General features: G+C 45.5%; 1 protein-coding gene across 1 annotated transcript in view; it reads left to right on the forward strand.

The window, feature by feature from the left end:
- Positions 1–12165: 12165 nt before the first annotated feature.
- The window catches only part of Klhl6 (kelch like family member 6), a 36123-nt gene continuing 32934 nt past the window's right edge, over positions 12166–15354 (forward strand). Inside the window, exon 1 of the mRNA XM_052740201.1 lies at positions 12166–12500. Coding sequence (XP_052596161.1) covers positions 12211–12500 — 290 coding nt within the window. The 5' untranslated portion in view covers positions 12166–12210. The remainder of the gene's footprint in view (positions 12501–15354) is intronic.

Consider the following 15354-nt stretch of genomic DNA (forward strand, 5'->3'; position numbering starts at 1 on the left):
TACACTGGACCTGGCATGGGCTTTTGGAACCTCAAAGCCACTCCCAGTGACACACCTCCTCCAGCAAGGCCACACATCTAATTCTTCCAGAACATTTTATCAGCTGGGGACTAAACATTCAAATGTATGAGACTTTGGGGACCATTTTCATTCAGACCAGCCCATTCACCTTCCTTAAAGTTTTTTTGCTACCAGGGACACAGGAGGTGGTGTCTCCAAGCTGATTATAGATTATAGATCTGTTTTCCATGCTGTGGACTTTGATGGAGTAGACCTTTGTTTTCGTTTTGGCAGGTGATGCTGTCTACTTGCTGAGTTTTGTGGCCTGAGTGGTACTTCTATCATGGAGTCGGGTGTGCTAAGGTCTGGGGGCCTACTGCACTCTCCACTAGTCTTACTGAATGAGTTAAATCATGGACTCATCCTATTTTAAAGATGAATGGTCTTAAAGACCATTAATTTTACTGACCTGATCCTTAATTGGCCATATAGTTTTAACATGCAGGCCCCACTGTTAATCCAATCAGAATGAGAGTTAAAGGCGCAGTCAGTGCTGATAGCAGAGAAGCTGTCTAGGGGGACCACGAGACTGACATCAATGAAAGGACCCTACACGGTGACTCTCTCCACTCCTGCAGCTGTGAAGGTAGCTGGCATGACACCCTGGACCCACGACACCCGGGTCAAGAGAGTAGATGCTGTAGATGAAAGTGCCACGTGGACTGTCTCTGGATTGTGGACCCATTAAGGTTTCAGTGGGATGCAGGCCCTTCCACTCCCTGCCCCTCTACCTCCTCCTCAGTCTTACATTTGGTATAAATACAGGGTTATGGTTCAACCTCTACTGCCCTCAGGCCTGGACCAGGCAACTGAGGAACAGATACAGGGAAGCTGTTAGCAAGTGTGACTGGCGGCCAGCAGCCCACATCCATCTTGACCTTTGCTCACTGATGCTCTCTTTAAGTGTCTGGTTGTCTGGAAAAAGGAAAGATGGGAGTTTATCTTTGGAGTTAAAAATACAGAATGTATACGTGCCTGCAGCTGGACTCCCTAGTCGAGTTCATCATCCCCAGCCAGAAATCGACCAGGGTTGCTGGTTATGCTTAGACTTCCAGCCCCTATACTACATAGGGATAGGAACTAACCAGACTGTCAGCCCATTGACGAACAAAACTCATTGTGACTGGGGGCAGCCCAAATGAACATTAGAGGACTTACAAGGAGCTAAAACTTGTCTAACACCCCAAACCTTTAACCTAGGAACTTCCTTTATTCTGATGCCTGCTATTCTGCCTTGTGGGTTAACTCATTTAGATAATAGGAGTATTACTGGGCCCCTGAGACTGCTTGGTGGGCGTGTACTAATGGGTTGACAAAATGAGAGTTTTATTAGTTTCTTTTAATGTCCTGTTTATTTTTTTACCTGTTCAGGACCCTGAGGTCTATTTGCACAATGAAGTTTCCAATTCACCCCTAAAGCTTTTACTATTAATTGAAAGGTTTTGACTATGAAAGACAGGCCATTGTTGGACCCCATTGCTAGGTGGAGGCCACATCAGGGGACCAGTTCTCCAGGAGCTTTCGATCTACTAATTTAGTAGTTTCAGTCTTGGTGTGGAATGCTTATACCCACCCTGAAAAGGTATCTATAAAAACCAACAGCTACTTGGATTCTCCCCTGGTAGGCCAGCTTTCAGTAAAGCCAGTTTTCCCACAGTGTACTGGGGTCTTGGTATCTCATTCGGACCCTTTCCTGGGTAAGGACTTTTTGTTTGGATTTACTTGAGCACAAACCTGGCATTTGGCTGAGACATCCTACACTAGGCTGTGTAGGTTAGGTACAACATACCTTGGTCTGAACAATTCTGAAAGTTTTGTGGATCCCAGATGAGTAGCCTGGCAAATATCAGTTACCAGAGTCCTGCCAATTATTTCTGGGAGAATGATCTTTCCCTGTGGTGTCCTCCATCAACATGTGGGTCTGAGCCATCCATTTCTTCTTTACCATGGAGCCTCCGGAAGCATCAGGTTGGGGTATGTCATCAGAACATCAATAGGCCCTGCCAATCTTAGGGTTATTTGTCAGGCAGTCAGGCTATTTGCCTGGGAATGAAGGACAGTAATTCTTAGGGGAAGCCAAATATCCTCTAGGAGGGCCAAGATTTTTTCTTGGTTTTGAATGTCATTTCCTCAAGTGGTGAGAAACTGTCTTTACAGATCATACTGTGGACATGCATGGTAGTAAAAGCATAGCATACCCACACTGTACGTGTATATGGTGGTGGACTTTCTTTTTCCCCATCTGAGAGCCTGGGTGAGATCAATCAGTTCTGCTTCATCTTGTGACAGTCACGGATGAGCATCTTTGGGTATTTATCAGGCGAGGGGGGTAGCAGGATTAATGGTGGTGGGTTTCTCAAACTGGACTTGAGGGTGGTCCAGGAGTAGGGCCTAGTTTGGGTTCACACAGACATTAGACAGCCAGCATTCTGGTGTTCCTTGGAGGAGGGGCCCCAGGCATGGGATGCTGTGAGTAGAAGATATTGACCAGAGTTAACTAGCTGCCCCCACCCCCATTAGACTAACAGTAGCTAATACAGCTCTTAGGTGGGCCATCCTGTGGCTATAGGGTCCTTTGGTTTGGACAGGTTTGTCACAGGGCATTTCCATGGCTCCAGAGTTTGGGGTAAAACCCCTTTTGTCTTTTGTATCATGACAAACAGATGAGAAGGTTTTGAGACATTTGGAAACGCTAGGGCTGGAGCTGAAGTTGGAGCTGTTGTGAAGCCTTCAATGCCTCTTGTTCACTCTCAGTCAAGACTAGGGGCTCGGGACCCCCCTTTGAGCTGTTGTAGGAGGCCTTGCTATTTCCATGGACTCTGGTGTTCAGAGGCAGCAATACCCAACCACACCCAGGAACTCTAGAACCTGTCTCTATTCTTTGGAGCTGGGAACTATTTCTCCCTCCACGTGTGTCTTCCACATAGATGGCAGAGGGCTCTGGATGAGAGGCCTGGCCCTCCCCAACCCCACACAGGGACTGGGACCGGGGCTGACCCTGGATGACCCTGATGGTGAGTGAGAGTCAAGCTACGAAATAGGTAAGTGCTCCGGGAGTAGAACAGATAGAGGTGGTTTTCTGCTTTTTATTCTTTCCCTGGATGACCTGACAGAGCCAAAAGGGTTCAGATCCAAGGAAGTGGGCACAAGTCTTAAGGCAGGGGGATCTCATGCCAGAGAAAGCCACTGGTCAATACAGGGAAACAAAACAGACAGACAGACAGACAGACACACACACACACACAGTAAAGATAGCTGGGAGTGGCTACTACACATTCATACACCTGAACAGATAGAGGGATTTAGTAATGTCTTACACGGATCCCAGACACTGGACCAGTGGCTACATCTGACCTCTTTTGTGTGTCCAAACTAACCAGACTTACCTCTGGAGGTGACAGACAGGCAACTTTCTAATTTATTTCCTTTGGGGGAGGAGGTGTCAGACTCCTCTGAAGCATTAGGCAGAAATTGATCAAAGGAGGTCCTGAGGACCTGGGACTCCTCAGGTTTCACAAACCCTAGGAACTCGTTGACCACCACACTCTTCCCTTCTCCAAGCTGATCCCAGATCCCTAGTGTCTTGAGATCTGGTCTGTGGGATCTCAAGGGGACCTCCAGAAATGTTGTGGGGGTATCCATCAGAGAAGACTGCTCAGACATGGGTTTAAGCCAATAGAAAGTCTTTATTAGCTGGCCTGTGACTATACTGGGTGTTCAGGATCCCAATATATCCCAGGTTCTTTCTCAGGATGAGCTTGTAAGCACAGAAACTGTCGAGATACTTAGTTAACAAGAACAGTTACCCAGAAGCAGAACTACAGAAGCCAAAAAGCAAGGTTAGTACATCTAGGGACTTCCCCAGAACTGTGGACTTGATGGAGTAGGTCTTTGTTTTCCCTTTGGCTGGTAGCACTGCTTACATTCAGATTTTATGGCCTGAACAGTGCTTTCATCATGGAGTTAGTTGTGCTCAGGTCTGGGGCCTAACTAAGGTCTAGGGGCCTGTTACAACAGTTAGTCATTTTTAGCACTCTGGCTAGTTATAAGTCTCTGCATAAACTGCTGTCCTCTGTAGAAAGAATCTTCTCTGATCAAGGTTGAGTGCTTCACTCATCTATGGGTATAAACATAAACATTTAGGAGGCAGTTTGGTTAACATGTCCCCCCTACAGCCCATGACTTTTCCAGCCAGCCATGCATGGGCTTCTGACCAGGTTTACAGTGTCAGGCATAAGCTCCCTCTTGTGAACTAGGCCTCAGATCTAACCAGAAAGCAGTTGGTTAGTCTCATGACCATCATGTCAGTATCACACAGTGAGCACATTGTCCTGGCAGGTACTGTAGAGTGCAGGGTTCAGCCCTGGGTCAGACCGGGGATGTCTTTTCACTCCCAGAAGTCTGAAGATCACCGTCTGACACTATGAAACCTAGCCAGCCGGGAGGAAGTTTTCACATCAGTGTGATACTGATTTCTCTGTCTTATATCCAAGTGTGTGGTGTCTTCAGCAGTAGGGTCTTACCATCTAGTGATGGCAGGCCATTGTCTTAGGTTTCTGTTGCTGTTAACACTGACCAAACACTATAAAACACTGACCAAAACAGACGTGGAGAGGAAAGGGTTCATTTCATCTTACAACTCCAAGGTCACGTTCCGGCACTGGGAGAAGTTGGGGCAGGAGCTGAAGCAGGAACCATAGAGGAATACTTCTTATTGGTTTGCTCAGTTTGCCTTCTTCTACACCCCAGGACTACCTCCTCAGGCAGGCACTGCCCATAGTGGGCCGGCTCCTTCCATATTAATCATCAATCAAGAAAATGCCCCACAGGCTTGCCTACAGGCCAGTCTAATTGGGGAATGTTCTCAGTTGTGGTTTCCTGTTCTCAGATGACTCCAGATGGTATTGAGGTGAAAATAAATTAACAGCACAAGAGCCAAGAGCAATGATAATAGCCTGTTGTTTTGCAGGTCTTAGGGACCTCCTTGACTCATGGGAAGGTATCCTGTGCCTGATACTGAGATTTCCATGTAATGATATGTGTCTTCTGAGAGCAACATTGTCTGACCATTCAGGGTACCTCCATTCAAACTTCTTCAAAAAATATTTTTTAAAAAGGCTTACAAAGTAGTGGGTGTTCATAAGGCTTTTAAAAAAATATATATTCAGGGAATTTTTCTGCCAATTTTTAGAGTGGGTCTTGCTCCTCAATTTAGTTACTCAAGACAATCTCTCACAGGTATGCCCAACAGCCACTAAAACCTAGATGATCCTTCACAGATCTGAGTGGGGGCTTGTATTTAGGGTGATTCTTGATCTTGTCAATTTGATGATCAATACTAAGCATCACAGCTACCTACTCCTGTGGGAACATAATCTATTTCATATGGGTGTCATGAATCTAACTGGCACAGAAATATATATTAGACTATCTGTGCAGTATTAAAGCTTTTGCTAGTTAGGCATGGTGGAGCACACCTTTAATAACAACTCAGGAGGATGAAGCAGGTGGAACTCTCCTTGTCTCAAAAGCAAACAGCAAAATTTTGCTAGTGGCTTATGTATTTTATTGCCTTATAGGAAGAAAAAAATCTAAAGGATGGAATTGGTGTCTATAAAGACTATGTACTAGTTAATGATGAATCTTAGAACACATTCAGGTTGACATATAAATAAAGTGATTGTAATTTTTACTGTTTACCAACAGATGTCCTTTGGCCTATGATACAACTCTGTATGTGCCTGCCTACTAGGTAAAGAATAAGTAAGGGGAAGGAGCCAACATCTGGTTAAGTTAGTGTTTTTTTTTTTATGTTGCAAAGATATTTAATTAAATTCAAGGTGGCTATTCTTCATAAAAGCCTTTTAAAAAACAGAATTGAGCAAAGAGTAGAGATCGCAACTTTGAGATCTCAGAGTTGAAGTCATTTTCTTGGAGCTGGGGATACATTCTGATTTTCAAAGAAAAAAATATTATGGAGACATCCTGGTGTCACAGGCCTGTACTCCCAGGAGATAGAGGCTGCAAGATCAGGAATTGATCGTCATCCAAGGCTGTATTGAGTTCAAGGCAGGCCTGTAGCACTTGCGAACCCTCTGATCCTCCTCCAGCATATTGCCACTTTTCAGAGTACGAAAGCACTGCACAGAGATTTGAGGAAGAAGTTGGATGTACTAGAGTTGAGGCCAAGCTCTCAGCTCTCAGGCAGAGGCACACAGATCCCTGTGAGCTTGAGTCCAGCTTTGTCTATATAGCTAGTTCCAGGACATCCAGGGCTACATAATAGAGAGGTCCTGTGAAGAGAGAATGAGGCAGAGACAGGCAAGTTAATGGTTTTTGACTCATGTGAAAAATAAAGATAAAACAATAAAGGAGTTTGGTGGACAGAATCTATCATGAAAGAGAAATTGATTTTTTTTTGTTTTGTTTTTTTGAGACAGGGTTTCTCTGTGTAGCTTTGGAGCCTTTCCTTGAACTCACTCTGTAGCCCAGGCTGGCCTCGAACTCATAGAGATCTGCCTGCCTCTGCCTCCCTAGTGCTGGGATCAAAGGTGTGCGCCGCCGCCGCCACCGCCGCCGCCGCTGCCACCACCACCACCACCAACCACCACCACCTGTCGAGAAATTGAATTTTATTCTATTTTTGTGTGTGTGAGAAGGAGAGGTAAGGAGGTAGAGCGAGCAGTTTTGGGCCTCATGTTTATAATTTGAGAGATTATGGGATACAAGTTGCCAGGAAGAGGCTTGGGTTGTGTGGTTGTATATTCTCTTTAACCTTACCAGAGGATATAGCTAGAATCATAGTTATGGTTTGACTCTGAAAAGTCATCCCATATTCCTGTGTTTTGAATGTTTATTTTTTAGCTGACAGGTATCATTTGGGGAGGCTGTGGAACTTTATGAGGTACAGTCTAATTGTTATAAGTAGGTCATTTGGGGGCAGGCCATTGGAGGTTGCTGGTGCTCAGCTTCCTGATTGACCATTATGTGAACAAACATATGCCACATGATGTTAACGTTGGAGAGTGACCCACTATCCACTATCCATAATGGCAGGGAAATTCTGAACCGAAATAAATCTTTTGTTCCCTAAATATTTCTCTGTCAGATATTGTCATCAGAATGATGCAGATATGGCTAAAACAGAAAACTGATACCAGGAGTAAGGTCATTGCTTTGACTAAATCTGAGCATGTGTTTCTTAGGCCCTTGGAACTGGTTTGCAGAAGGAAGGTGGAAAAGCCTGGAGATGTGTTAGAGAAGCCCTAAAATGCGGGAAGAAAGTTTACAGGGTGATTCTGGTAGGAACTTGGAAGACGAGAATGCTGACAGAAATATGGACAGTAAAAATCATACTCATGAGGTTTCAGATTAAAATAAGAATTCTATGGAAATTGGAGCAGACTGTCTTCATGTCACTCTCTGAGACAGAATTTGTCTACATTTTGCCTATGTCCTGAAGATCTGAGTAAGTCTGAAATCCAAAGTAATGAACTGATTAATTTGGTGAAGGAAACTGTAAGACAGCTTAGTATTTGGACTGCCCGTGTGATGTCTGCCGGCTCTCTTGAGCCAGTTTTACAGTGAGAATTGGGAGCAAAGGGAGGAACAGAAAGAGACACCAACCGTGTACAATTTTGACAGAGTGTTTAAAGCGCTGAGGCAGAGAAGCCCCACACGTTAAAGGTGTTCGTGTAATTTAAAAAAGCTGTGCTAGTTAATTTTTGTCAACTTGACACAAGGGTCACCTGGGAAGAAGGAACCTCATCTGAGGAAATGCTTCAGCAGACTGGCCTGTGGGCATGTCTATGGGACATTTTCTTGGTTAATAATTGATGTGGGAGTGTCCATCCCATTGTGGGTGGTAACGCTCCTCAGCAGGTGGTCCTGGGCTGTGTAAGAAAGCAGGCTGGGCAAGACATAGAGAGCAGGCCAGTGAGCAGCACTCCTCCATGGCCTCTGCTTCAGTTCCTGCCACAAGGTTCTTGCCTTGAGTTCCTGCCCTGCCTTACCTTAGTGATGGACTGTGATCTGGATGTGTGAGCCAAATAAACCCTTTTCCTAAGTTGCTTTTTGTTAAAAAGTACTTATCACAGCCTACAAAAAGCAAACTAATACAGACGCCAGACTACTTGCCTTGGGACAACAGATGTGCCTCGAGGGCCTTTTTGGATTTGGCAAGGCTCGGAGGTTGAAACACTAAAACCACTCCACAGACTTGCCTCTAAGAAGAGAGAGCACATTTCTTGCTGAAGCAGGACCACTTGGTCGAGTACCTTCCAGGCTCAGCTTCACAGGGACGCAGAAGGCGCTGCAGCTCACCGGGGCCTGAGCACTGCTTGAGCTGGCAGCGGAACTTGCTGCCATTCATGGCGAGCTGGTTTTGCAGTTACGTAGAGTGCATGAGTCAGTGTCATGGAGGCTTGTTTGTACCCAGAATTTTAAGGAAAGCCTGTTGCCAGGGACCATGCAGCAGAGTTCCTGCAGGGAGCAGAAGAAAGGCTGATTCCTGAAATGGTGAGTGCCAAGCCAGAGCTGCAATGTAGACAGCAGGATGTTTGAAATACCAGGAATATGGGGCATTTTTGGGGGAGACCTTCAGGCAAACACTACGACCAGCCCAAGAGAGAGGGCAGAGGCGCCATACTGGATCCGCTGGCTTTGGCCTTGCTTTTCTTTGCTTCCTTGCTCCTCCCCTTTGAGATGAAAATGTTTGCTCTGGGCCATTTTATTTTGGAAGTAGGTAACTTTTCTTTGCCATTTTACAGGGGCTCACAGCTAAGAGATTGTCTTGAGCCTCGGAAGACTTGGACTTCTAGGCCTGTGGAGGACTCTTAAAGTTGGACTACATGCACCTCGCATTAAGAAATGGCAAAGGTAAAATCAGCATCTTCCATGGGCTCATGCCGTCAGTACTTTTCCCTAGTGGTGGCACTACTGTGGGAGGCGGTGGGACCTTTAGGAGCTGGGACCCAGCTGGCAGAAGGAGGTCTTATGGGAAGCCTTTGAACTATAGCTCAGCCCCAGTTCTGTCTTCATTCACTGCCTCCTGGTCTCTTGCCAGGGGCTTCCACCACCACAGAATCCACGATGCCTTCTCTGCTATGACAGACTGAAACCTTTGTAACTACATGTCACAGTATCTTTTTGTCCTGAAGTTGTTTGTACCAGGCTTCCTTTGGGCCACCAACCAGCTCCCAGATCATGACACAGAGACTTATTATTAGTTTTGAATGCTTAGCCTTCGTTTAGCTCTTACTTTAATGTGTTTCTCTTTATCAACATTTTGCCTCAGGGATTTTTACCTTTCTTTCCTTATGTATGTCTTACTTTCCTGCTGCCTCCATGTCTCGCTGGTGGCTTCCTGGCTTCTGGCCCTGAGCGTGTCCCTCTCTTTCTCCTTCTTTCTCGCCTCCTACTTGTTCTCTCTGCCTGACAGCCCTGACTGTCCCTCTCCTGGCTAGCCATTGGCCATTCAGCTTTTTATTAGACCAATCAGGAGCCTTAGGCAGGCAAGGTGAAACAAGCGCAACACATCTTTACATAGTTAAACAAATGGAGTATAGCCAAATGTAACACATCTTTACATCATTAACAAAGGCATAGAAACAAATTAACACAACTTTAAACATCCCACAGTTAAAGTAATATTCCACAGCATGAATAAATGTAGCACATCTTTACACAGTTAACTATTCCACAACAGTTGTCTTGTTGTATTATCATCAGAGTGATGCAAAGGTAATTCATGCGCCCCAGTAGGCAGAAGCCCAGTGTCTCAGCAGTTCCTTCAGGGAGCGTGAGAATGGTGGGCGCCCTTTGGCAAGTATGGAAGTTTAAGGGAACAGCTCTCTTACTTTCTGTGTGTTACTAGGATTTGGTTTTGTTCAGATAGCAGATAGATCTTTCTTGATCTTGGGAAAGATTGCTTGCTGGCAAGAAAGAATCAAGGTTTGTCTAAGCCAGTTTTGGCAATTCATTCATATTTTTATGTTTTCTCCTGGTTGGTCTGGGATGGTCACATAGCCAGGAGAATTCCGCTAAAGATATTAGGAAATATTTTCTTTACAGTAAAAAGAGAGATGGAAAAAGCAAAATTTTCCTGAGTCTTTCCTTGGATTTGGAACTAGCGACATGGGAAGGTATGATGTTCAAGCTGCTGAAGCTGCCTGTGACATCACTGAAGGTAAGATGGGGAGAAAAATGTGTCCTTATAATACCATTGAGCCCCTCCATAAAATGTGGATTCCATCCAACTTATGGTGACTCATTTCTACAATCCTGTCACTTGGAAGGCAGAGGCAGGGGAAGCAATAATTCAAGGCCAGCCTAGGCTATATAGTAAGCTCCAGGCCAGCTTAGGTATAGAATGAGATCTTACATTAAAAAGCCATCAGGGCTAGAGAGATGGTTCAGTGGTAAAGAGCACTTACTGTTCTTGCAGAGGACCTGGGTTCATTCCCCAGCACCCACACGGAGGCTTACAGTTGCCTGTAACTCTTGTTCCAGGGGATCTGATGCTTCCCTGGGCACTGCATAAATATGGTGCCCAGACATACATGCAGGCCAAAACACCCATTCACGTAAAATAAAAATAAACACATCTTAAAAAAATTTAAAAGCCAGCAATCACAGATGGTCAGAGACACTCCCCAAGTGGTATAGGCTGTTGCCATTGTTCTTGGTTGCCCCCCAGAACTTGAAGGTAAGATTGTATCACTAAACACAAAATAGACTTCAGACATAGGACTTGGAGGAATAGAGCTAGAATTAACCTGGAAGCCTTCTCCTTGAAGACTTGCATAGCACTCAAAGGTGCTATGCACTCTGCCAATGGAGAAAAGCAACCAGACTTACCCAGCTGTAAAGCCTCCACCACAACAGTGACCAGCATGGCAAGATGTCTTCAAAGGTGCAAAAATGGTACCTATGTCTTAGGAGTAACCAATGGTCATCTGATTGGACTTGAGACCTGATCAATAGGAGGGAATTCATGCCTGAGACTATAAACGCAACCAACTATTCATTGTTGGTGACATCATAGCCCCTAGGAGAACTTATTACTATCACTTTCCTAAATTTAAAAATAGTTAGCCTTATACCCACAGGTAATTGTAACTCTCACCCTCCATCAAAAAAGCTTTTTTTTGCGGTAGCAGATGTGGACCATTATAAGAGCCAGAGGAGCAGGATATCTGCTGAGAGATTATGTCTTCTAATATGATAGGGAAGCTGCTCCCATGAAATCTTAACAATATGGTTGCCTAAACAAAACCAGCAAAGTGATGCCACCAGTTGACATGTCAGTGTGAATGGGGAAAAGTCTTACAAGGCTTATTTATGTCTTAGTTACTTTCCTATTGCTGTGATGACATCGTGACCAAGGAACTTACCAACAAACAAAAAAACACCAAATAGTTTATTGGAGGCTTACAGTATTACTAAGCAATATAGACCTGCCAAGATAATGAAGACCGTTCTTGATCTGCTATTAAATACATGGTTGGTCAATGCTGGGTAAAAGCAGACCACACTGAGACTTGCTAGGGCACTTGGGTATTGACCTACCCTAAGGTAAGAGATGAGGCTCTGGGGATGGGACACTATTGCTCTTCTTTCTCTCATAGAGGCATGTTTGAGTCAGGAGGTGCTTGTTCTGTGTGGGAGGTATTGATGACTGTCATAACGATTGACAGAAGATGTGTAGTGCTAACTGAAGGGGGATTGTTCGGCTTCAAAGGGGTCTCAGACAGTGGGAGACGGAGACTACCACCTGCCCGTTCTCTCACTGACGTCGTGGGTTATGGGAGCACCAGGAAACAGGTAAAGCCCCAAACCAGAGGCTTGCTGCCTATGAGTGCGAGGTAGGAGATGACCAAATTGTACTCCCAGGAGATTCTGAGAGGCCACCCTTTCTCTCCTGTCCCATACACCCACTCGAAGTGATTCCTAACCCTGTGACAATCCACAGAAAGAAGAAGAGGAGGAGTTGTTGCTGGCGTTTGTAGTAACAGGATGAGAAAGTGTGAGACTTCCTGTTATGTATGTGTGACAGCTGGTGATAAGTGGAGGGGCCCCGCGCAGGAAATCCGCTCAGCTTCTGCAGTGTGACCTCCTCGAAACTTGGCAGCTCCTTTAGTCTGGACGTTGATGGCAGGACAAAGAGACGCCTGCACCATGAGTGACGAGATGGTAGAGAGGAGCTTGGAAGGACCCTCGGCACTCACTACAGACAAGACCTCCCAGAAAAGGGGAGACTTGGTGGAAATATTAAATGGGGAGAAGGTAAAATTTGACGACACAAGGCTTTCCCTAATTCTTCAGAACGGCCTGGAGAGCCTCCGAGAGGAAAATGCTTTGACAGATGTCATCTTGTGTGTGGACGTCCAGGAGTTTTCTTGCCATCGTGTGGTGCTTGCTGCAGCCAGCAACTATTTCAGGTCAGCCTGCCTTGAATCAGAGTCAACCTGCGTACGGGCGTGCTGCAAGGAAAAGAGCTGTAGATGTGCGAGCTCAACCCGATTTGCTTACTGTTAAGTTTATGGTTATAGATTATTATAATATATGACACATGTTATATATTAGATCATACATTATATGTACAATGCAAATATGTATGTACATATACTAAGATTTGTGTGCCTACTTAAAATATAAGAAAGGAAACTATCAAACTTTAGATTTTGGACACGGGCTACGTTCTAAGAGAAACTGGGACCCTTTAGAAGCAGCGCTTGTTTATCACGGTAAACTTGACATAGGAAAGTATGTCCTTCGTTTTAAGGATGTGAAATTACTTAAGTCAGGGGGATTTTTTCCCCTCCCTTTCCTCAGTTTGACTGAAGTGTTAGAAACATGATATTGTCTTTCTTCATCAGTAGAGGTAGAGAAAAAGGATGTGGCCTCTTGGAGTGAGCAGATGACTTGCTGAAAGTTAGGGGTTTCTGTTGTGCAAGGAGAGTGGGAAGGATAAATAGTGCAAGAAGGCTGTGGGCATGAAAGGCTCCTGGGGCGTCAAAGTGGGAGACCTGGGACCAGAAGACCTGCTTCTATGTCCCTTGGGCCCTCCCTGGCTGGGAGATTTTAGACAAGTTTCCCAGGTACTCTTGTGTTTCTGTTTTGTGAACTGGAAGATGGGGACAGTGACAGTTTTCTCTCATCGCTGTTGTGAGGGAAGTGAAAAGGTCTTATACGGTGCCTGGCAGATACATCTGCTCAAAGCATCTTGGTTCAAATCCCCAATGAATACAGCTGCACCAGCATTGTCCACATCAGCGTGGACGTGACGGGGAACCAGCGTGAAAGGATGGTGTAGATGAGGGAGGTATTTTGGAAACCAGGGGGGAAAATCACTTTGTTTATTTTTAGTGAGATTTTTCCTACCTTTCAGTTCTGGTTGAGGATTTTAAGAAAGTATCATAGAATATATATATATTTATGGTGGGTTAGGAGAAAATTCTCTGGAGTTCAAAGGGCGGGGCCAGCAGGTTGCTGTGGGTAAACAGCTCTCCTATATTGACAAGGCAAGGGGCAGCGGGCTGTGAGGATTCGAGGGAAGTCACGCCTGCTCTGTACCCCAAACAACGGTTGGTTTCAGTCTGCAGTGGCACGATGAAGGTGACAGACGACCCCTTTTCAGACGAGGAAATGGAAGCCGCACATCTTGTGCCTGCCTGGCTGTTGCTGGAGCAGGGATTGCACACATTCTAAAAGCCCTTGTTTTAACGGCAGAACAAGCTGCCACTGGGTTTGGAGCATTGTTCTGTGGGCAGCATACCTAGGGAAAATGCAAGGTCAGTCATGAGAATGGGTTGACACAGCACACTGCTTCACCGGCCGCTGTACTGGCCACTAGCTTTCTCACTTAGGAGTGAAGGGGAGCCAGTTTGCCTCAGTGTCCTGGGTACTTGTTTTCCGTTTATTCTTTCTGTTTTGAGTCACTGAAAAACTGCTGTCATTAGTTGTTAATTTTGTAAGTGTGTTTGCCTGCTTTTGAGACAGGACTACCGGCCCTCTGTCCTCAAGACATATCTTTGTTTTGGTCCTTGGGTTTCTCCTCGTAATCAGAGGTGCCTCAGCTCAGATCTTCTATGTTTGCTGATGTAGAAAACACTCTGCTGGTCCTCGGGGCGGGCGGGGGTGGTGAGAAAGCTGACGCACACATGGGTGTGAGCGTCTGCCCGTGCTTAGACTTGCTAACCAAATTGCCTGGTCTTATTCTTACTCTTTCTTTAGATTTACATCCAGGCATTTCCAATATAGTTTTCATCCTATACGGGTACACAGTTCTGGAGACAGGACTCTGTTTTGTTGGTTGAGCAGTTGTGTGGGCCCAGTGTCGCATGCACCTAGCCCGTTGAATGTGCACCCCAACCTAATGAGGTGGGATATTGGGCTTATCTTACAGATGCGGGGATGAAGTCTAGGATGCCAGCTAATTAAAAAAAAATTAGCCAACGTGTGTCCTAAGACTGAGGACCAACATTCGGTCTGACAGTGACTCAGTGTGTCTTTGCTTTGTTTCTGAGGTTTCAAAAGGGGTGAGACATCTGTCACTGCCAGCACACCACAGCAGGTTGAAATCAGCAGCCTCTGTTGGTGGTAGAGTAGGAATCACTTCCCTCAGACTCAGCCCCTTGCCTTGTCAGTACATCGGAGCTATTTAACCCACAGCATGCTGCTGCTTCTGTTCATCTCACACACACAGAAAAGCAGTGGCAAGAGTTTAATGGTGTGCCAGGGGAATGGCAGGGTCGGAATGTGTAAGCCGAATAGGGGCAGTATTAGTCACTCAGACAGTGAATTTCCCTTTGTGGATCTATTTTAATGTCTGGGGAAGAATGAGGAAGTTGGAGAAAAATGCGTTTTGTTGAGACTGAGACATGAACAAAGGATGGTAAGCCTTAAGAGTTAGCTCCTTGGCTCCATAACATCTGGGAGGAGTTGTTTGACCTGGGCGCAGCACCTGTATTCACAGTTAAAGATATGCAGGGCTACATTTACTAGTGAGTTGTCATGGAATGCAAATAATATGGCAGTTCACTTATTAACTGTTTGCCTAAAAACACATCACGTGTGGCACTAAGTCAGATTTCTTACTTTCTGTGATCAGAAGTGGTCTCTGGCTTGTGTGGAAAGAGAAGTTCACGTGTTAGGCGGGAGTCAAGACCTCAGCCATTTGAGTCTGTGTTGGAAGCCCAGCTGCAGTGGAGTCCTGAAGGGGACAGTGTAGAGCTTCGGGTCCCTCGCTGTTCTGTGGCCATTCCTAGAAACTGGAAGTCACTGGTACTTCTG

This window comes from Peromyscus californicus, unplaced genomic scaffold, assembly GCF_007827085.1.
Source record: "Peromyscus californicus insignis strain IS unplaced genomic scaffold, ASM782708v3 Scaffold_16__1_contigs__length_79575227, whole genome shotgun sequence".
Lineage (NCBI taxonomy): Eukaryota > Metazoa > Chordata > Mammalia > Rodentia > Cricetidae > Peromyscus > Peromyscus californicus.